This window comes from Periplaneta americana, chromosome 17, assembly GCF_040183065.1.
Source record: "Periplaneta americana isolate PAMFEO1 chromosome 17, P.americana_PAMFEO1_priV1, whole genome shotgun sequence".
Taxonomy (NCBI): Eukaryota; Metazoa; Arthropoda; class Insecta; order Blattodea; family Blattidae; genus Periplaneta; species Periplaneta americana.
In genome coordinates, this window is record NC_091133.1 from 88,682,418 (window position 1) to 88,698,051 (window position 15,634).

The following is a 15,634-nucleotide window of genomic DNA, read 5'->3' on the forward strand; positions in this document are numbered from 1 at the left end:
TATGGGAAATACCTGTTATTATTCGGTTGAGAAGCTTTTATCATCCAATCTGCTGTCAAAAAATCTGAAAGTTAGAATTTATAAAACAGTTATATTACCGGTTGTTCTTTATGGTTGTGAAACTTGGACTCTCACTTTGAGAGAGGAAAATAGGGTAAGGGTGTTTGAGAATAAGGTTCTTAGGAAAATATTTGGGTCTAAGAGGGATGAAGTTACAGGAGAATGGAGAAAGTTACACAACACAGAAGAGCACGCATTGTATTATTCACCTGACATTATGAACATTAAATCCAGACGTTTGAGATGGGCAGGGCATGTAGCACGTATCGGCGAATCCAGAAATGCATATAGAGTGTTAGTTGGGAGGCCGGAGGGAAAAAGACTTTGGGGAGGCCGAAATGTAGATGGGAAGATAATATTAAAATGGATTTGAGGGATGTGTGATATGATGATAGAGAATGGATTAATCTTGCTCAGGATAGGGACCAATGGCGGGCTTATGTGAGGGCGACAATGAACCTCCGGGTTCCTTAAAAGGAAGTAAGTAAGTACTGTGTTATCTCAAAGTGGTAATGGTCCATGATATGTCCACGACTGTAAGTAACGAGGCCGGGTTCAAATTCTTTTGAGACAAGTTACTTGGTTCAGGTTTTTTCCGAGTTTTTCCCCAAACCAATTGAAACAGAATTACTGGGTAACATTCGGCGTTGGACCTCGGACTCATTTCGCCATCATAATTACATTCTCCTCTTTCATCATCATCATCATCATCATCATCATCATCATCTCCGTTTCTTTCCCATATTTCAGGCTTACGATATTTACCCCTATAGCCTGCAGAATCCCTTCACCTTTCCGCTTACGAATCACTATGGTACCCATGGTCCTTCAATTCAGTTCCACGAGCTACTATGAGACTCAGGGGAGAGTCTACGGTACATAGCACTACCACCAGCAACTAATGACCACTAGATTGCTATAAAACAAACTGGCTGTTGTATACTTTGTTCTCCAATAAATGTATGGTATGTGTGTAATTTATTACGTAACTTGTAAGTAATTTTTTGGAGATATTAAAGTAATTTTATACGCTTTCTTTTCTGTAACTTTTAGCCATCAAATTTTGCAACCCGTTGGTGTCCATACTAAATTTACCGGATTACCAATAAATTCTAGGTTGTTTATAAATACTTATTAAACGATATTAATAGTCAAAATACCCGAAGACAAAACTTCATGACGTTACAGCGACACAAGTGGCCATTGTTCACAGAAAATTGGCACCCCTAATTATAATCGATTGATCTTCACAGGGTAGTATGGAATGTTTACTGTATATGCTGATGGTATTAAATCGTATAAAGACATTGACGAACAACAAAACGCTTTTGATCTACAACATGATTTGGACAGATTATATAGATGGAGTATTGACATTTTTCTTCTGTTAAATCGTAATAAATGTTAATTTATGACGTACAGTATTCTAAAAATAAGATAATTACTCAAAATTCGTATGAAATTAATGGTGTGAAATTACTTAGAGTAGAATCATTCAAGGATTTGGTATTTATTTTACACGTAACTTATGTTTTAAAATGCACTTAAATCACTTGGTAATTGATGCATGTAGAAAATTAGGATTTATAATCAGAAATACAAAAGAATTAAAAAATTTAAATGCTGTATAAAACTTTAGTTAGAAGTAAACTAGAGTGTCCTTCTATAACATGGTCACCTCAGTTCCAGTCCCATCAAATACAAATAGAAAGAATACAGAAAAGATTTTTACGTTACTTATATTAAAAAAAAAAAAAACATTACGTGTCGTCTTATGAAAACCAAATTTCATATAACCAATTTTCGAATTGAATTATGAATTTTTAAAATATAGACGATTAATAAATAGCTATATTTTACTCTATAACACTTTAACGGCATATTGAATAACTGTTATTTTCTTAAATTCCTTCAGTTCAATATAAAAAGAACAGAATTACGTCATAGGCAAACTTTTGTTATTCCAGTACCCAGAACCATTTCTTCAAGAACTCTCCATTGTTTGTTATGTGTAATACTTACAACTCTCTGTCTTTAAACTGTGATTATCAATATCTGTCGTCTCCTGAGAGAGTTAATGAACAGATTTGAGTTATTGCTCTGATTTGCAGGACATGGTGAGATCGTCAGAAATGAGAGTACCAATATTGATACTTATTTTATTTAAAAACAAAATTTTGTTCGAAAAATAGGGAATTCTGAATTGATCCATTCACTTTTTTTCCTAAACAGAATATTCCAATTAAAAGAATTAACGTAAAAAAGAAAAAAATAAGGAGAAAAATATTTATAATGTAACATAATCAATTCTTGCATGCTCCGTACATGAAGGTTAGCAATAGTTCACTGTACCGCGTGTTCTGCCTCAGCAGATGTTTTGATTGCACGCAGTACTAACGCAAGGCATCGTATCCCGTCCAAAGACGACGTGACGTCAGTCCATCATCGAAAGACGAAGTAGGCTGCTTGTCCGAACCATCTGACGGAGGGGAATAAATTGAAAACAGAGTTTGAAAGAAAAATAGAGAGATTGTTCTGATAAACAATTATCCAGTGGGTCTTGCATCCAATGAGACTTGAAACTGCGTCAGTTTCTAATAGCCTATTTTAATGCAGTGATCGGCATTCTTGGTTCGCCTTTTTTTTTTTTTACTAGATTATTTTACGACGCTTTATCAACATCTTAAGTTATTTAGCGTCTGGGTGAGATGAAGGTGATAATGCCGGTGAAATGAGTCCGGGGTCCAGCAACGAAAGTTACCCAGCATTTGCTCATATTGGGTTGAGGGAAAACTCCGGAAAAAACCTCAACCAGATAACTTTCCCCGACCGGGAATCGAACCCGGGCCACTTGGTTTCACGACCAGACGCGCTAACCGTTACTCCACAGGTGTGGACTTCGCGTGCCAATCCCTTAACACACAAGCAGGGGGGAGGGGTAAATGATCTCCCTCCCCTGAGCCATCAGTTACTCATTCATATATTCTACATGTAGGCCTATATGCGAAGAATTTTTTTTCTAAAATGAAAGTTGTAAAATCTAAGAGATTTCCATGTATGACACACGAACATCTCGTTGCTCAATTAAAATTGGCTACATGCAATTTGACTCCTAATTTTAATGCGTCAATTACATATCCGTAATAATATTTAACTTGTGTATAAAATAACAGAAAAAAGAAATCGGATCGAACGAAAATGAAAAGAAATGAAAATATATATTGACATAAACTTTATTGAACTTTTGCTTACTTCGGGTACGTTTACTCTCCGCCTCTGTGTACGAGAAACTTGCAATAGTGATGTTCCGCCACTTGTCCTCTTATACCTCCCTGCTTTCACCTTCCCCGTTGTTGTGTTTTGCGAGCTGTATTTCATATGTCATCATCTTTTCCGACCACTGCTTTAATGGAATATTTTGGAAAGATATATCCCCACAGATAACAAAAAAAAATTAAAGATTAATAAGGTGGGAAAAATTAGCTCCTACATCACCACAATAACATTATTATTATTATTATTATTATTATTATTATTATTATTATTATTATTATTATTATTGACATTAATTGTCAATGTTTCTTAAACAGTGTCAGCCTTCGTATTCCTAAGAAGGACATGAGACATCACAAACTCTTCTATATTAGAAATTCTAAATCTTCCTCGCCGGTCTCCAGATGTATTAAACATGCTAACTTACATGTAGGCGATTTCGATTCATTCATTGTAGCCTATAGAAGTATTAGAATATGACAATGTCTTTGCTAATATTATTTGCATAACCCTATATATATATATATATATATATATATATATATATATATATATATATATTTAGTAGGTTATTTTACGACGCTTTATCAACATCTAAGGTTATTTAGCGTCTGACTGGAATGAAGGTGATAATGCCGGTGAAATGAGTCCGGGGTCCAACACCGAAAGTTACCCAGCATTTGCTCATATTGGGTGAGGGAAAACCCCGGAAAAAACCTCAACCAGGTAACTTGCCCCGACCGGGAATCGAACCCGGGCCACCTGGTTTCGCGGCCAGACGCGCTGACCGTTACTCCACAGATGTGGACAACCCTATATTAATTGGTAGTAAGAATCAACTCCTTTCCCTAATAATTTATTGTTTTAATTCTTGTAAATTAATTATTGTAATCTATGTTCTTTATTTTGTTGTTAACTCAAGTATTTAATTTGTACCATAGTTGTTCATTTTAATGCATTAATTGTATCATTGTGCTGGACTTTTATTGGCCAATGGCTGTTGTCCAGCACATAAATATAAATAAATAAATAAATAAATTAAATAAATAAATAAATAAATTAAATTATTGCTGTCTATCGATCAAAATATTAATCGATTAACTATTGAATTTAATCGATTAATGAAGCTTTGATCGATTTGAAAAAAAAATTTAACATACTGTAATACACAATTATTGTTAAACTTAATTTGTGTTCGGTCATAAGCATTAATATTAAATGTTATATCTGTATATACTGCATCGTTATATTAAAAACAACTATTTTAGTTATTTACTAGCATATTAATTACGATGCTTATAATTTATTGTGTCAATTTCTCCGGGAATTTTTGAGACAAACATAAATAAAAAAATATGAAGACTCACCTAGTTAATACTGTTTCATCCATGATTTTAATTATGTGAGTGCATTCATATGCTCCGAAATAAGTGCCTCTCTACGTTTAGTAACAATGTTTTCTGCATCACTAAACTCTAAAAAACTTTTTCTGTCAAGCACTTCTCCACAATCGTTCAATTTAAATCCAAACGTTTCACTGAGTTTACCTCTCAGATTCTCATATGCCATAATGGAGTTTTCACTTTTCACAGATCACAAAAATCTGATTTTTTTCTTTAGCAAACTGAACACACAAGCTTCATCTACAAACTCAGTAAAGAAACTAAAAGTAAGACGGCAGAATATTTTTAAACCTTCTACTGGAAAAGAGAGCCTATACGTGACTAATAATGATAATGGCGTTAGGTTAGTCAACGTTGCCACATCAAAAAATTCAGCTGTCAAAAGTACAATATTTCCCCATAAGGATATACGTAAATATACTTGGTCTTCTCCAAATGATTGACACACAACCAAATAGATCACATCTTGATAGGTAAACGAAGATATACTAGTATAATAGACATTGGAACCTTGAGGAGAGCAGACTGTAATTCTGACATATTTGGTAATTGAAGAATAAAGACTACCAGTAGCCACGCGAGTAGAGCAACAAGTTAATATTACGAGATTCAATAATAATAATAATAATAATAATAATAATAATAATAATAATAATAATAATAATAATAATTTTTTATTTTACAGTTCTGTAGTGCTCGGAAAAGTGGCACAAGTCAAAAATGTTAATTTTACAGGAGAAGGAAAAAAACTGTCTTCACACTGGTTTATGTTGATATGATTTTCTTCTGTATGAATTATTGTAATGGGAGAAGTACTTATATCTCTTTTCCCAAGCGAGCAGATGTTCCGTAAGTTGTCAATAAATTATTAAAAAATGTTTGTGAAAACTGACTTATGCCACTTTTCCCAAGCATTACAGAGTTATAATATTAATGTGCTGGTCAAAAGCCATAGACCAATAATAGCCCAGCACAAGTGTAATAATAATAATAATAATAATAATAATAATAATAATAATAATAATAATAATAATAATAATAATAATAATGAATCACAGCCAAGGATAAGTCCATCACATTTAACTACAATTTGAAAAGACTGCATGATTGTAGCTTTTGGAGTTAATATAAAAAATTCTTCCGGTAGTTTTAATTTTTACAGTGAAGGCACAAGGGAAGTGCTTCTTTTAGCAGAATTATTTACACTGATTTCACCGATTTCGGTTTCTACAGATTTTTATTTCATAAGACAAAATGTTGATATTTGACATATTTATAAAATTGTTAATTTTTTTTCGACTTTCTCATTAAGAAAGATCCAACGTTACGATTTTTTGACCTGAAGTATTCCTTTAAGCAACTGTAATTTTATTTCAGTGGGACTATAATTTGTAAAGGACATATTAAAATAAATCTTAGGGACAGTCGCTCAAAGTTGCAATATTAACTTAGAAACTCCGTGTTTTTCACCTTCCTAACTATGCAGCTTGCTCTCCAGAGGGCACACATAAGCATATTTTATATACATATATTTATGCAAAGGAGTGGAAAACAAAGCATTTTACACATATCAAAAAGCAATTCAATGATATTTTTGTTATGTTGCTAATGTTAGTATGTGAATATACGAAAACCCAGTGCAAATAACATTGTATTAATTCTAAATTATACGTCTTTCAAAATATTGTTGTTCATGTCCGAAAATGTGTTACTGCGAGATTCTGTATGTATAATTACGTTGCCAATCAGTTAAGTATTGTGGGAAGAACAATGTTTTAATTTCTCAAATATACGTATCCCACAATATTGTTTATGTTAAAAAGTGATTTATTGCAAATTTATATATTGTATCTTTATTTTGAATACAAAATAAGATATAATTAATATGTTCTTAATTTCTGAGATACAATTTCTCAAGTCATATTTAAAAAAACTGGGTATTATATAAACTGGCGTGCAGCGGTCAAGGGGTAAAAAATATTCGAATATAAATTAAATTACATTAAATTACCCTATAAACCATTCAGTCCAGTCTAGAGTTCGATTCTAGGAAAGTAGAGGTTTATTTTCCATGCATGAAATTATGTTACATTGTTTTTTTTGTGTTTTTTTTTGTTTGTTTTTTTTTCGTAACGTGCAAAATCTGTCACCATACTAAGCATATGAGGAATGTCTTACTACTTTAATGTAATGTGTGTGATTTGAAAGAAATAGGTATTGGTTGTCATAATTATGTTATTAACGAATTACATGCAGTAATGACTTACCAATCGAAGCCACACGTTTGACTTCATGATCTGATTCTTCTCATTCTGTAAAAATACAAAAAATAAAAGCTCGTTAGACAATGTGAATATGTCTCGATGATGTATCTTTGCACACAGTATAGATTATGTTACTCGTCCCATTGCTAACATAAAGAAATAAGTAATATAAATTATATTTAAATCTTGAAATACTTAAGATAACACCGTTCTGCATTTCAAAACTTATTTTCTGTTGATTTCAATCCGATAGGCGATTCTAAACAGATTTTTTGTGCTGAATTCGAAAATAATCTCCATTTTCCCCCATCACGTCAGGTTTTCAGACAATTCATGAATAACTAGAAATGAAATTATAGCTTTGTGAAACGTCATAAAAATTATTTTCAACAAGAATTTTGTGAGAAATGATAATAATAGAATATCACTTTCCAAGTTATTCACTAAGACATATTGATACCGTTTCACTTAAATAACTCCGAAACCAGTGTAAAACAACACCTCTAATACCAATAGATTCCAGTTTACACAACAAAATTGAATAATTAACTGTATCAAATGCTTTTATAAGATCAATAAATAAACCTGCTGGAATTTTATTTTCGTCCAGAGCTTGTTCTATACAAATAACCATGTCAACAGCGGCATTTAAAGTAGATGATGGTTTCCGGAAATCATATTGATGACTGTAGAAAAATTCTATTCTTGTCAAATAATTATATAGTCTTTTTTTCATACATTTTTCCAAAATTTTAGAAATATCAGGCAATATTGAAATAGGACGATAGTTTGTAGGATTATTACAATCACCATTTTTGAAGACAGGAACCACTTTAGCTATTTTTAAACCTCTAGGCACAGAATCTAATTGAAATGAGTAATTAATAAATTCAGAAAGTGCCAAACATGAGGAAGATTTACATTTCTTTATAATAGAATTTGTTAATCCATCTCTTGTATTATTATTTTTATGCTTAAGGCTATTTATAACTTCATTAGGTAAAACTGGCTCCAGAAAAGACGAATCTTTTTCTGTATGAATGTTCTGCAGGTGTGAAGATTCCTTCTTTTTTGGTATTAAGTTGACTAAATTAGAACCTATATTCACAAAAAAGTCATTAAAAGCTTGAGGTATTTCGGATGGTTGAAGACATATATCGTTAACTTGTAATTGCTTAACATCTGAACTACTCTGTGAATAACTTGAATTTGTGATGACTTCGTTTATTATCTTCCAAAATTTTCTTGCATCTTTTCAAAATTTACACTATAATAATTACTTTTTACTTGGCGTTTCTCTTTAGTAACTCTATTCCGAATTTTGATATATTCAGATTTTAAGTATTCATTATCGGGATATCGTTTCGTATGTCAATGAAGAATATCGCGCCGTTTCAATAGTGTTAGGAATGTATTAGTAATCCATGGATCATATTTTTTTTATTTAAACGTTTACAATTTTTATTTTTTATTTGAATGGCAGATTTACTTATTCCAGTCTTAATATAACTTAAAAGATCTTCATAACAGTTATCAATATTTCCTTCGGGTAAAAATAAATTATGATTATAAGAGTAATTCAGCTTATCATAATCAATAATATTCAATGAAATATTTGGCTCAACTTCAAACTGATGTCCTTTACAATTTACAAAAGCATCTACAATTTTCAATATTAACCAAGAACCATCTTTATACACCAGAAACACTGTGAATCCGAGGCAAATAATGTTATATGTCATTCCTGGAGCTTTCTAGGCGCGAGCAATTAAAGTTTGAACGACCGTATTAAAATCTTAGTCATCATATTTTATAACACAACGGGTTGTATTGTATTGTGTTTATTTACATTCCATGGTGTTCGTACATCGCTCCACAGCTAGGATATGGAACATGTAAAATAAATAAATAAATAAATAAATAAATAAATAAATAAATAAATAAATAAATAAATAAATAAATAAATAAATAAATAAATAAATAAATAAATAAATAAATAAATAAATAAATAAATAAATAAATAAATAAATAAATAAATAAATAAATAAATAAATAAATAAATAAATAAATAAATAAATAAATAAATAAATAAATAAATAAATAAATAAATAAATAAATAAATAAATAAATAAATAAATAAATAAATAAATAAATAAATAAATAAATAAATAAATAAATAAATAAATAAATAAATAAATAAATAAATAAATAAATAAATAAATAAATAAATAAATAAATAAATAAATAAATAAATAAATAAATAAATAAATAAATAAATAAATAAATAAATAAATAAATAAATAAATAAATAAATAAATAAATAAATAAATAAATAAATAAATAAATAAATATTTAAATAAATAAATAAATATTTAAATAAATAAATAAATAAGCAAACAAGTAAATAAATGAATAAATAAATAAAATCTTAAGGGTTTTGCAATATACCAGTACAATACAGGGAGTCTGCATTAATACTTAATACAAGACAGAAATATTCATGCAATGTTGTGGAATGTCACAAATTCATCTACTGAATAGAAGGCGTGAGAAAGTAGATCTTTAATTGGCCTTGAATAATCTTATGTTTTGAGTTTGATTTTTTATATTCAAAGGGAGACCATTAAAATTTTTACTGCCATATAATAACGCATTCTTTTTGATAGCACCATAGACTTTCCGATGTAGTATAAAAGTCATTTTTTGACGAGTATTTATATTATGAACTGGTGAGTTAGTTGCAAAGTTTTCACGATTACATAGGAGGAAATTTATTAATGAAAAAATATACTGACAAGCCAAGGGTGTTATCTGTAGTATTTTGAAAATGGTCCTACACGATTCCCTGGATTTGGCACATACTATTATTGTAATTATTCTTTTTTGTAGTACGAATATACTTTACTATCTGTAGAATTTCCCCAGTGCAAATATGCAAAGTACATTGTTTTTAATGTATTGATAATTACAATATCTTGCAAAGATGTATTAACAAAACATGTTAAATTTAATTTGGGAGTCATTTTTTTAATATCATTTTTGCAATTTAATATACCATCGATTTGTAAGCCAAAAAATTTGATTGTTGTTGTTGTTTCTATCTGGGGCTTGTTGTTAATTATTGTGCTTGAAATTTGCGAGGTTGAATTAGATAGGATTTAAATTGAATTATGTTAGGTTTGTTACAGTTTAATATTAATTTATTGGCTGAGAACCAATCACAGGATTTTTGTTAGAGATGGGTTAAGATGGGTTAGAGAGAAAAATAATAGAGATATGCATGTCAATTTTTGCCAAGGTAAATATACAATCAAGTTGCACAACATATCGCAAAATCTTATTTTCACCCAAAATTAATTACCTTTTGCCTTGGCGCCACAGAATTCCACATTGATCCGCCGGGATTCGAGCCGAGTTAGCAGCGTGGAAAGCCGACGTTCGGCCGTTTGGTGCGCCGAATCACAGAAGTGCCAATGATTCCATTGTGTTTGCAAGAGATTAATAAAGCCATTTAAAACAAAACTGTCAAATTCCATTACTAGCGCCATTGTGGAACATACCATATTAGCACAGTCTACTATATACAGTCACGAAGCTTGAGTTTTGAGGGTGCTAGAAACAATAGACTGTGACGGTACTATTTTGCATTGCCTGTAATGAGGCGATCTTAGCGATCCTAGTGGTGAGCAACTATCTAATGTTTGCATATTTACTATGTATAGAGCTTCGCGACTGTATATAGTAGACTGTGATATTAGTCTGTATGGAGATGTTGTAGAAGTGGATAGTCAAGCCCTTCTGAACGACCTTCGTAATGATAAACTTAGAATAGAAGTAAGTTTTTTTTATTCTAGTGTATGCCATAAATATGTGATTCGTTACTAGAGATCTTTTTTCTAGAGAAAAGGTCTGTTTTTTATTTCAATTTCTTTTTTAAATAAGCTTTTCTTTACTTCGTAATCTTATTAAACGTGTTGACATTACTTAGGTCCGGTTGGGATAAAGTGTGACTCTAAAACTCACTCAGTTCATTTGGCCATTTTTATGATGTATAGGCTACATATGTATATGATGTTCTTTTTATACCTGTATCATTATATTATTTTAAGCTTCGTTTCTTCCAGAACAACGCCAATCCTCTGTTATTGTGCTTATCACTTGAAAATTTGCTCAGTCCGTAGATCGGTGGATCTTCCGAGGTTTTCCACAGCCGTGGGACTTAAGCCGGATGGTCTATGGCGAGTCTATGCCGAGTCCTTGGCATCAACCCCTTTGATTTGATTACCCCCCTTTGATTTGATTACCTGGTTGGGGTTTTCCGAGGTTTTCCCCAACCAAAAGGCAAATGCCGGGTAATATTTTGGCGAATCCTCGGATCTCACCTCATCTCACTACATCTCGCCAAAATATTGTAAAAAATTGCATAAAATTGTAAAAATTTTAGAAAATTACTAAGTTGTAAAACTCTAAAAATTTGTAAAAATTGTAATTGTAATATTGTAAAATTTTGACTTGTTCCACATCTTAAAGCTTCATTGCTCATGTAAGATCTATGGAATAAAATAAATGAATGAAATGAATGACTGAATGAATGAATGAATGAATGAATGAATGAATGAATGAATGAATGAATGAATGAATAAAAGAACTAGCTCAGTCTTTTCATAAAATTGGACTGAACACTTTTCGATCACACTCTTCAGTTGGATAATATTACCTACAGCGCAATTAATATCATTGCTTTTGACTTTGCACCATGGAAACAAATCGCTCGTCCTTAACCTTTTCTCACGTCTTATGGTACCACCACAGTCTAGTATATACAGTCACGAAGCTTGAGTTTATGACGGTACTAAGAACAATAGACTGTGCAGATACTATTTCGCATTGTCTGTAATGAGGCGATAATAGCGATCCTAGTGGTTAGCAACTATCTATGGATGCATATTTATTACGTATTGAGCTTCGTGACTGTATATACTAGACTGTGGTACCACTTCGGCTGAGAACCGGGTTCTCGTTGACGAAAAATATGTGCGCTTTTTCAGTCTTGCGCAGTGCAGGAATTCACTCCCCTACTTCTTCAATTAACTATTACCAATGTTCAAAGAAGTACAAATTTTGGAATATAAAGAACTCCTAGTTGTCCCGCGCATTACCTTTTAAACTTTCAGCTACGGATTAGATAATGTTGAATAAATCGACGTTGAATGAGTTAGAGACCACAACACGTAAACCGAGTGGGTAGTGAAATAACACCGTAATTAATTATCTAGTGCGGCCAAATAACGGAGAGGTGTTGAGCTACCGAGAGAAAGATGGAAATGGAAGGCAATGCTAATACGAAGAAATAGAGAATAAGACGTTTTTTCTCTTGTCATTATTATTATTATTATTATTATTATTATTCACTTCTCGACAGATGATCTCGCGTGCTACACTGCGAGAGTAGCAACATTAATTAAAGAAACTACAAACGAAGGGTTCAGAGCCATAGTGGGCCAAGCGCCATTTATTGAAAACTGAGAAAACAAGGGTTAAAGTTAAATGAATACCATACAGTAGTTTAATGAAGATTGACATATTATTTAGTTTTAATATGTACACTTTATATTACTTGGTATATGTTTCCATTGAATTATGGCAATAACTTCATTTTAATCCTTGCTTTCTACGGTTTTAGTAAATGGCGCTTGGCCCACTATGGTTCTAAACACTTCAAACTTTAACCCTCATAAAGTTACAACGCAAAACAGAGATTAAATTCTGTCTCTTTTCGCTAAAGTTATAGTACTTCATTTTCCTCCAATTTTTTAGATTGCGTTGTATTACCGTCTCTCCAACTCCTTCTCGAGTGACGTCTTTGAGTATTTCAGCTTCATATTGCAAGAACAATTTTATTTTGTAATCTTACCGCTCGGCATTATATTATACTGAATTATTTGCGTCTATTAATACATCTATATTGTTACATTGAACTTACTGCATAATTATGTATTTATTTTTTCAGCAACTACTTTGTTTAAAATTACTGATGGGACTGAAACAGCTTATAGCACGAAAAACCGATACTTGGCCGAAACGGTACCATAATACGTGAGGATTAGTTAAGGATAAGCGAGTTATTTCGATATACAGAGTGGAAGTGAAATAACCATGGAGATTAAAAGGGACGATAGAGTACACTTAAAGGAATAGAAAACCTATATTACGTTTCGTGATTAAATACACGGTTAATTTAGAAAAATTAGGTTGGAAGTTTTAGCAGTCTGGCAACATCACCGCTAACATAGTCGTCTTTCTTCTTGTAATAAAAATGTAAGAGATCAACGAATTCAGGTCTGTCTCTGTACGCGAGCCTCTCTCTCTCTCGCTGCGACGTTGAAATCTGCTCGCATTGTTCAGTGGCTTGAAATGAGTGGTTATTAAATTAAATTTACACGAAAACCGTCCACGCTATTGAAATACTCCAGAGAAATAAATTATTCTTTATTAGATTTTCTACCGATATGAACAAATATCACGATCCTACTCGCAGTAGTTACCAAGTAAGAGCGTCTTAAACATTTTGGGAAAGATTTTTTTTTTTTAAAGAAAACCATGAACTTTTCACCAATATGGCATTACATTTTTTTGATAAATACAACATGAGATATCCGCTCTGAAAATCTGCAGGGTTATTTCGCTTCTATCCCCTATATAAATAGAAATAAGTACTGGTAGCATTAATAGTTTAAAGAAAGAAATGATATACATATACCGTAAGTCGGCCTACTTTACTTTTTAATTGTAAATATCTTAACTTCATCTAAAAACTTCATCACCTCAAAATGAACACACAGTAAACAAACGCTCCTTTGAAAAATAAATTAAAATAAAAAATCAAATCCGTACAACTATTCTTTTCTCAAGTGGCTCATGGCATTGCCCTCCTCCTTCTTTAAAATATTTTTAAACATTTTGAATGACTTTAGACGACTGTGTGGGCAGTATTCAATACATTCTTAGCGCGGGCTTCCGGTGGATGATTAGCGAACTAACGTTTTTCGTATTCATAAACCAGTGTTAGCGATATGATATGATACGAATCCTGTACAAGTAACCAGTCGATAGCTGGGGCTAGTTTAGCACGCTCATAGCACAGGCTAGCGAAATGTCTATGAATAGCATCTTGTATGTTTGAATCTACGACGTCTAGTTGGTGAGACACAGCGTTCATTTTTATAATCACGATCAATATTTTAAGACGCAGACTCCTAAGGACGCCACATAATAACAACTAGTAGTTTACACTTAAATTAATTCTCACACAAAACTTAGTTTCAATTCATAAGCCAAGAAAGCTAACTATACCCCTTTTCATGCGACATAATTCATGGAGGTCGAGGTTTTTTTGTCGCCCAGAACTACACGAACCATTCGCGCTTAAGCAGCGTTACCTAGTTGTATTGTTAAGACTCAGTCGCTTTTAATTATGGTAAGTTAAATATTACAGACAAAATATTGCAGCCACGAAGATGTAAGACGTGTGAATTAAGCCGAATGAAAAAATTTTAGTTCTTCAAATACAGAGCGAGTCAGCCAGGGCTAGACCGGCGTCAGAGGAAAGTCGTATGCGTAGTAACTGCTGCTCCATCGCAGTGATTAGACCTCTTGCTCGCGTACGTTTCGTGTTTAGTTACGTAAACACGTTCACACAGTGAGAGTGCAACTGTATACCGTACATTTAGGGCCGTATTCATATACAATTTTAGCGCGGGCTTCCGGTCGATGATCAGCGTTTTTCGTAGGTCTATTCATAAACCAGTGTTAACGATAGGATATGATTTGAATTCTGTACTAGTAACCAGTGGATAGCTGGGGCTAGCTTAGTACGCTCGTAGCACGTGCTGCGAAATGTCTATGAATAGCACCCTGTGAGTGCAGTAGTGTGTCAATTATGAAATAGGTATAGCGTTGAACAACGAGTGTTTATTTACTACAACTTTGTGAAATATGAATCTTGGAGAACAGTTGTAACAAACTTTTGTCACTTATTCCATGATTCGCCTAAACCTTCTAAAGCAATGTTTTACAATTTAGTGAAGAGATTTCATATAACTGGATCAGTATTGGATAAGAAACGAACATGTGTGAAGCGTGTTCTCATTGAGGAGATGTTAGATGAAATTGGCACCGACTAGAGAGAAGTCCTACGACATAATTCTGCCGTGTAGCTCAGCCAGTAAAGCTGTTACAGTCTTCAGTGATAAGAGACACGAAACAATTAAAATTAAAGCCTTACAAAATTCGTGTAGTTCAGAGTTTAACGGAACCCGATTATCAGAGCAGACTTAGGTTTTGCATGTGGTTCCAACAGTGTATGATGGACTACTTGACCCCACCTTAATTTTTTTTTAGTGACGAAGCATGGTTCCATCTCTCAAGCAAACGTTCTGATGGGGGCAGATAAAAAAGTTAAATTTTTTTCTTCCACCATGTTAATAATGTCAAAAGAAGTGCTTATACAAATTTTGGCTACTCGACCGCAATTACGAGGGCCGTAAAAAAATAAATTCGCCAGGGGCCGCTAATAGAAAAAAAAAACAATTTCATTGGACAAGTTTATTGGAACGGATACAGCAATTGTTCAGC

The 15,634-nt window shown here is 32.4% G+C and overlaps 1 protein-coding gene across 1 annotated transcript in view; it reads right to left on the reverse strand.

The window, feature by feature from the left end:
* nAChRbeta1 (nicotinic acetylcholine receptor beta1) overlaps nt 1-15,634 on the reverse strand; it is a 584,647-nt gene that overhangs the window by 242,752 nt on the left and 326,261 nt on the right. Inside the window, exon 3 of the mRNA XM_069816523.1 lies at nt 7,004-7,048. Within this exon, the coding sequence (XP_069672624.1) occupies nt 7,004-7,048 (45 nt within the window). The remainder of the gene's footprint in view (nt 1-7,003; nt 7,049-15,634) is intronic.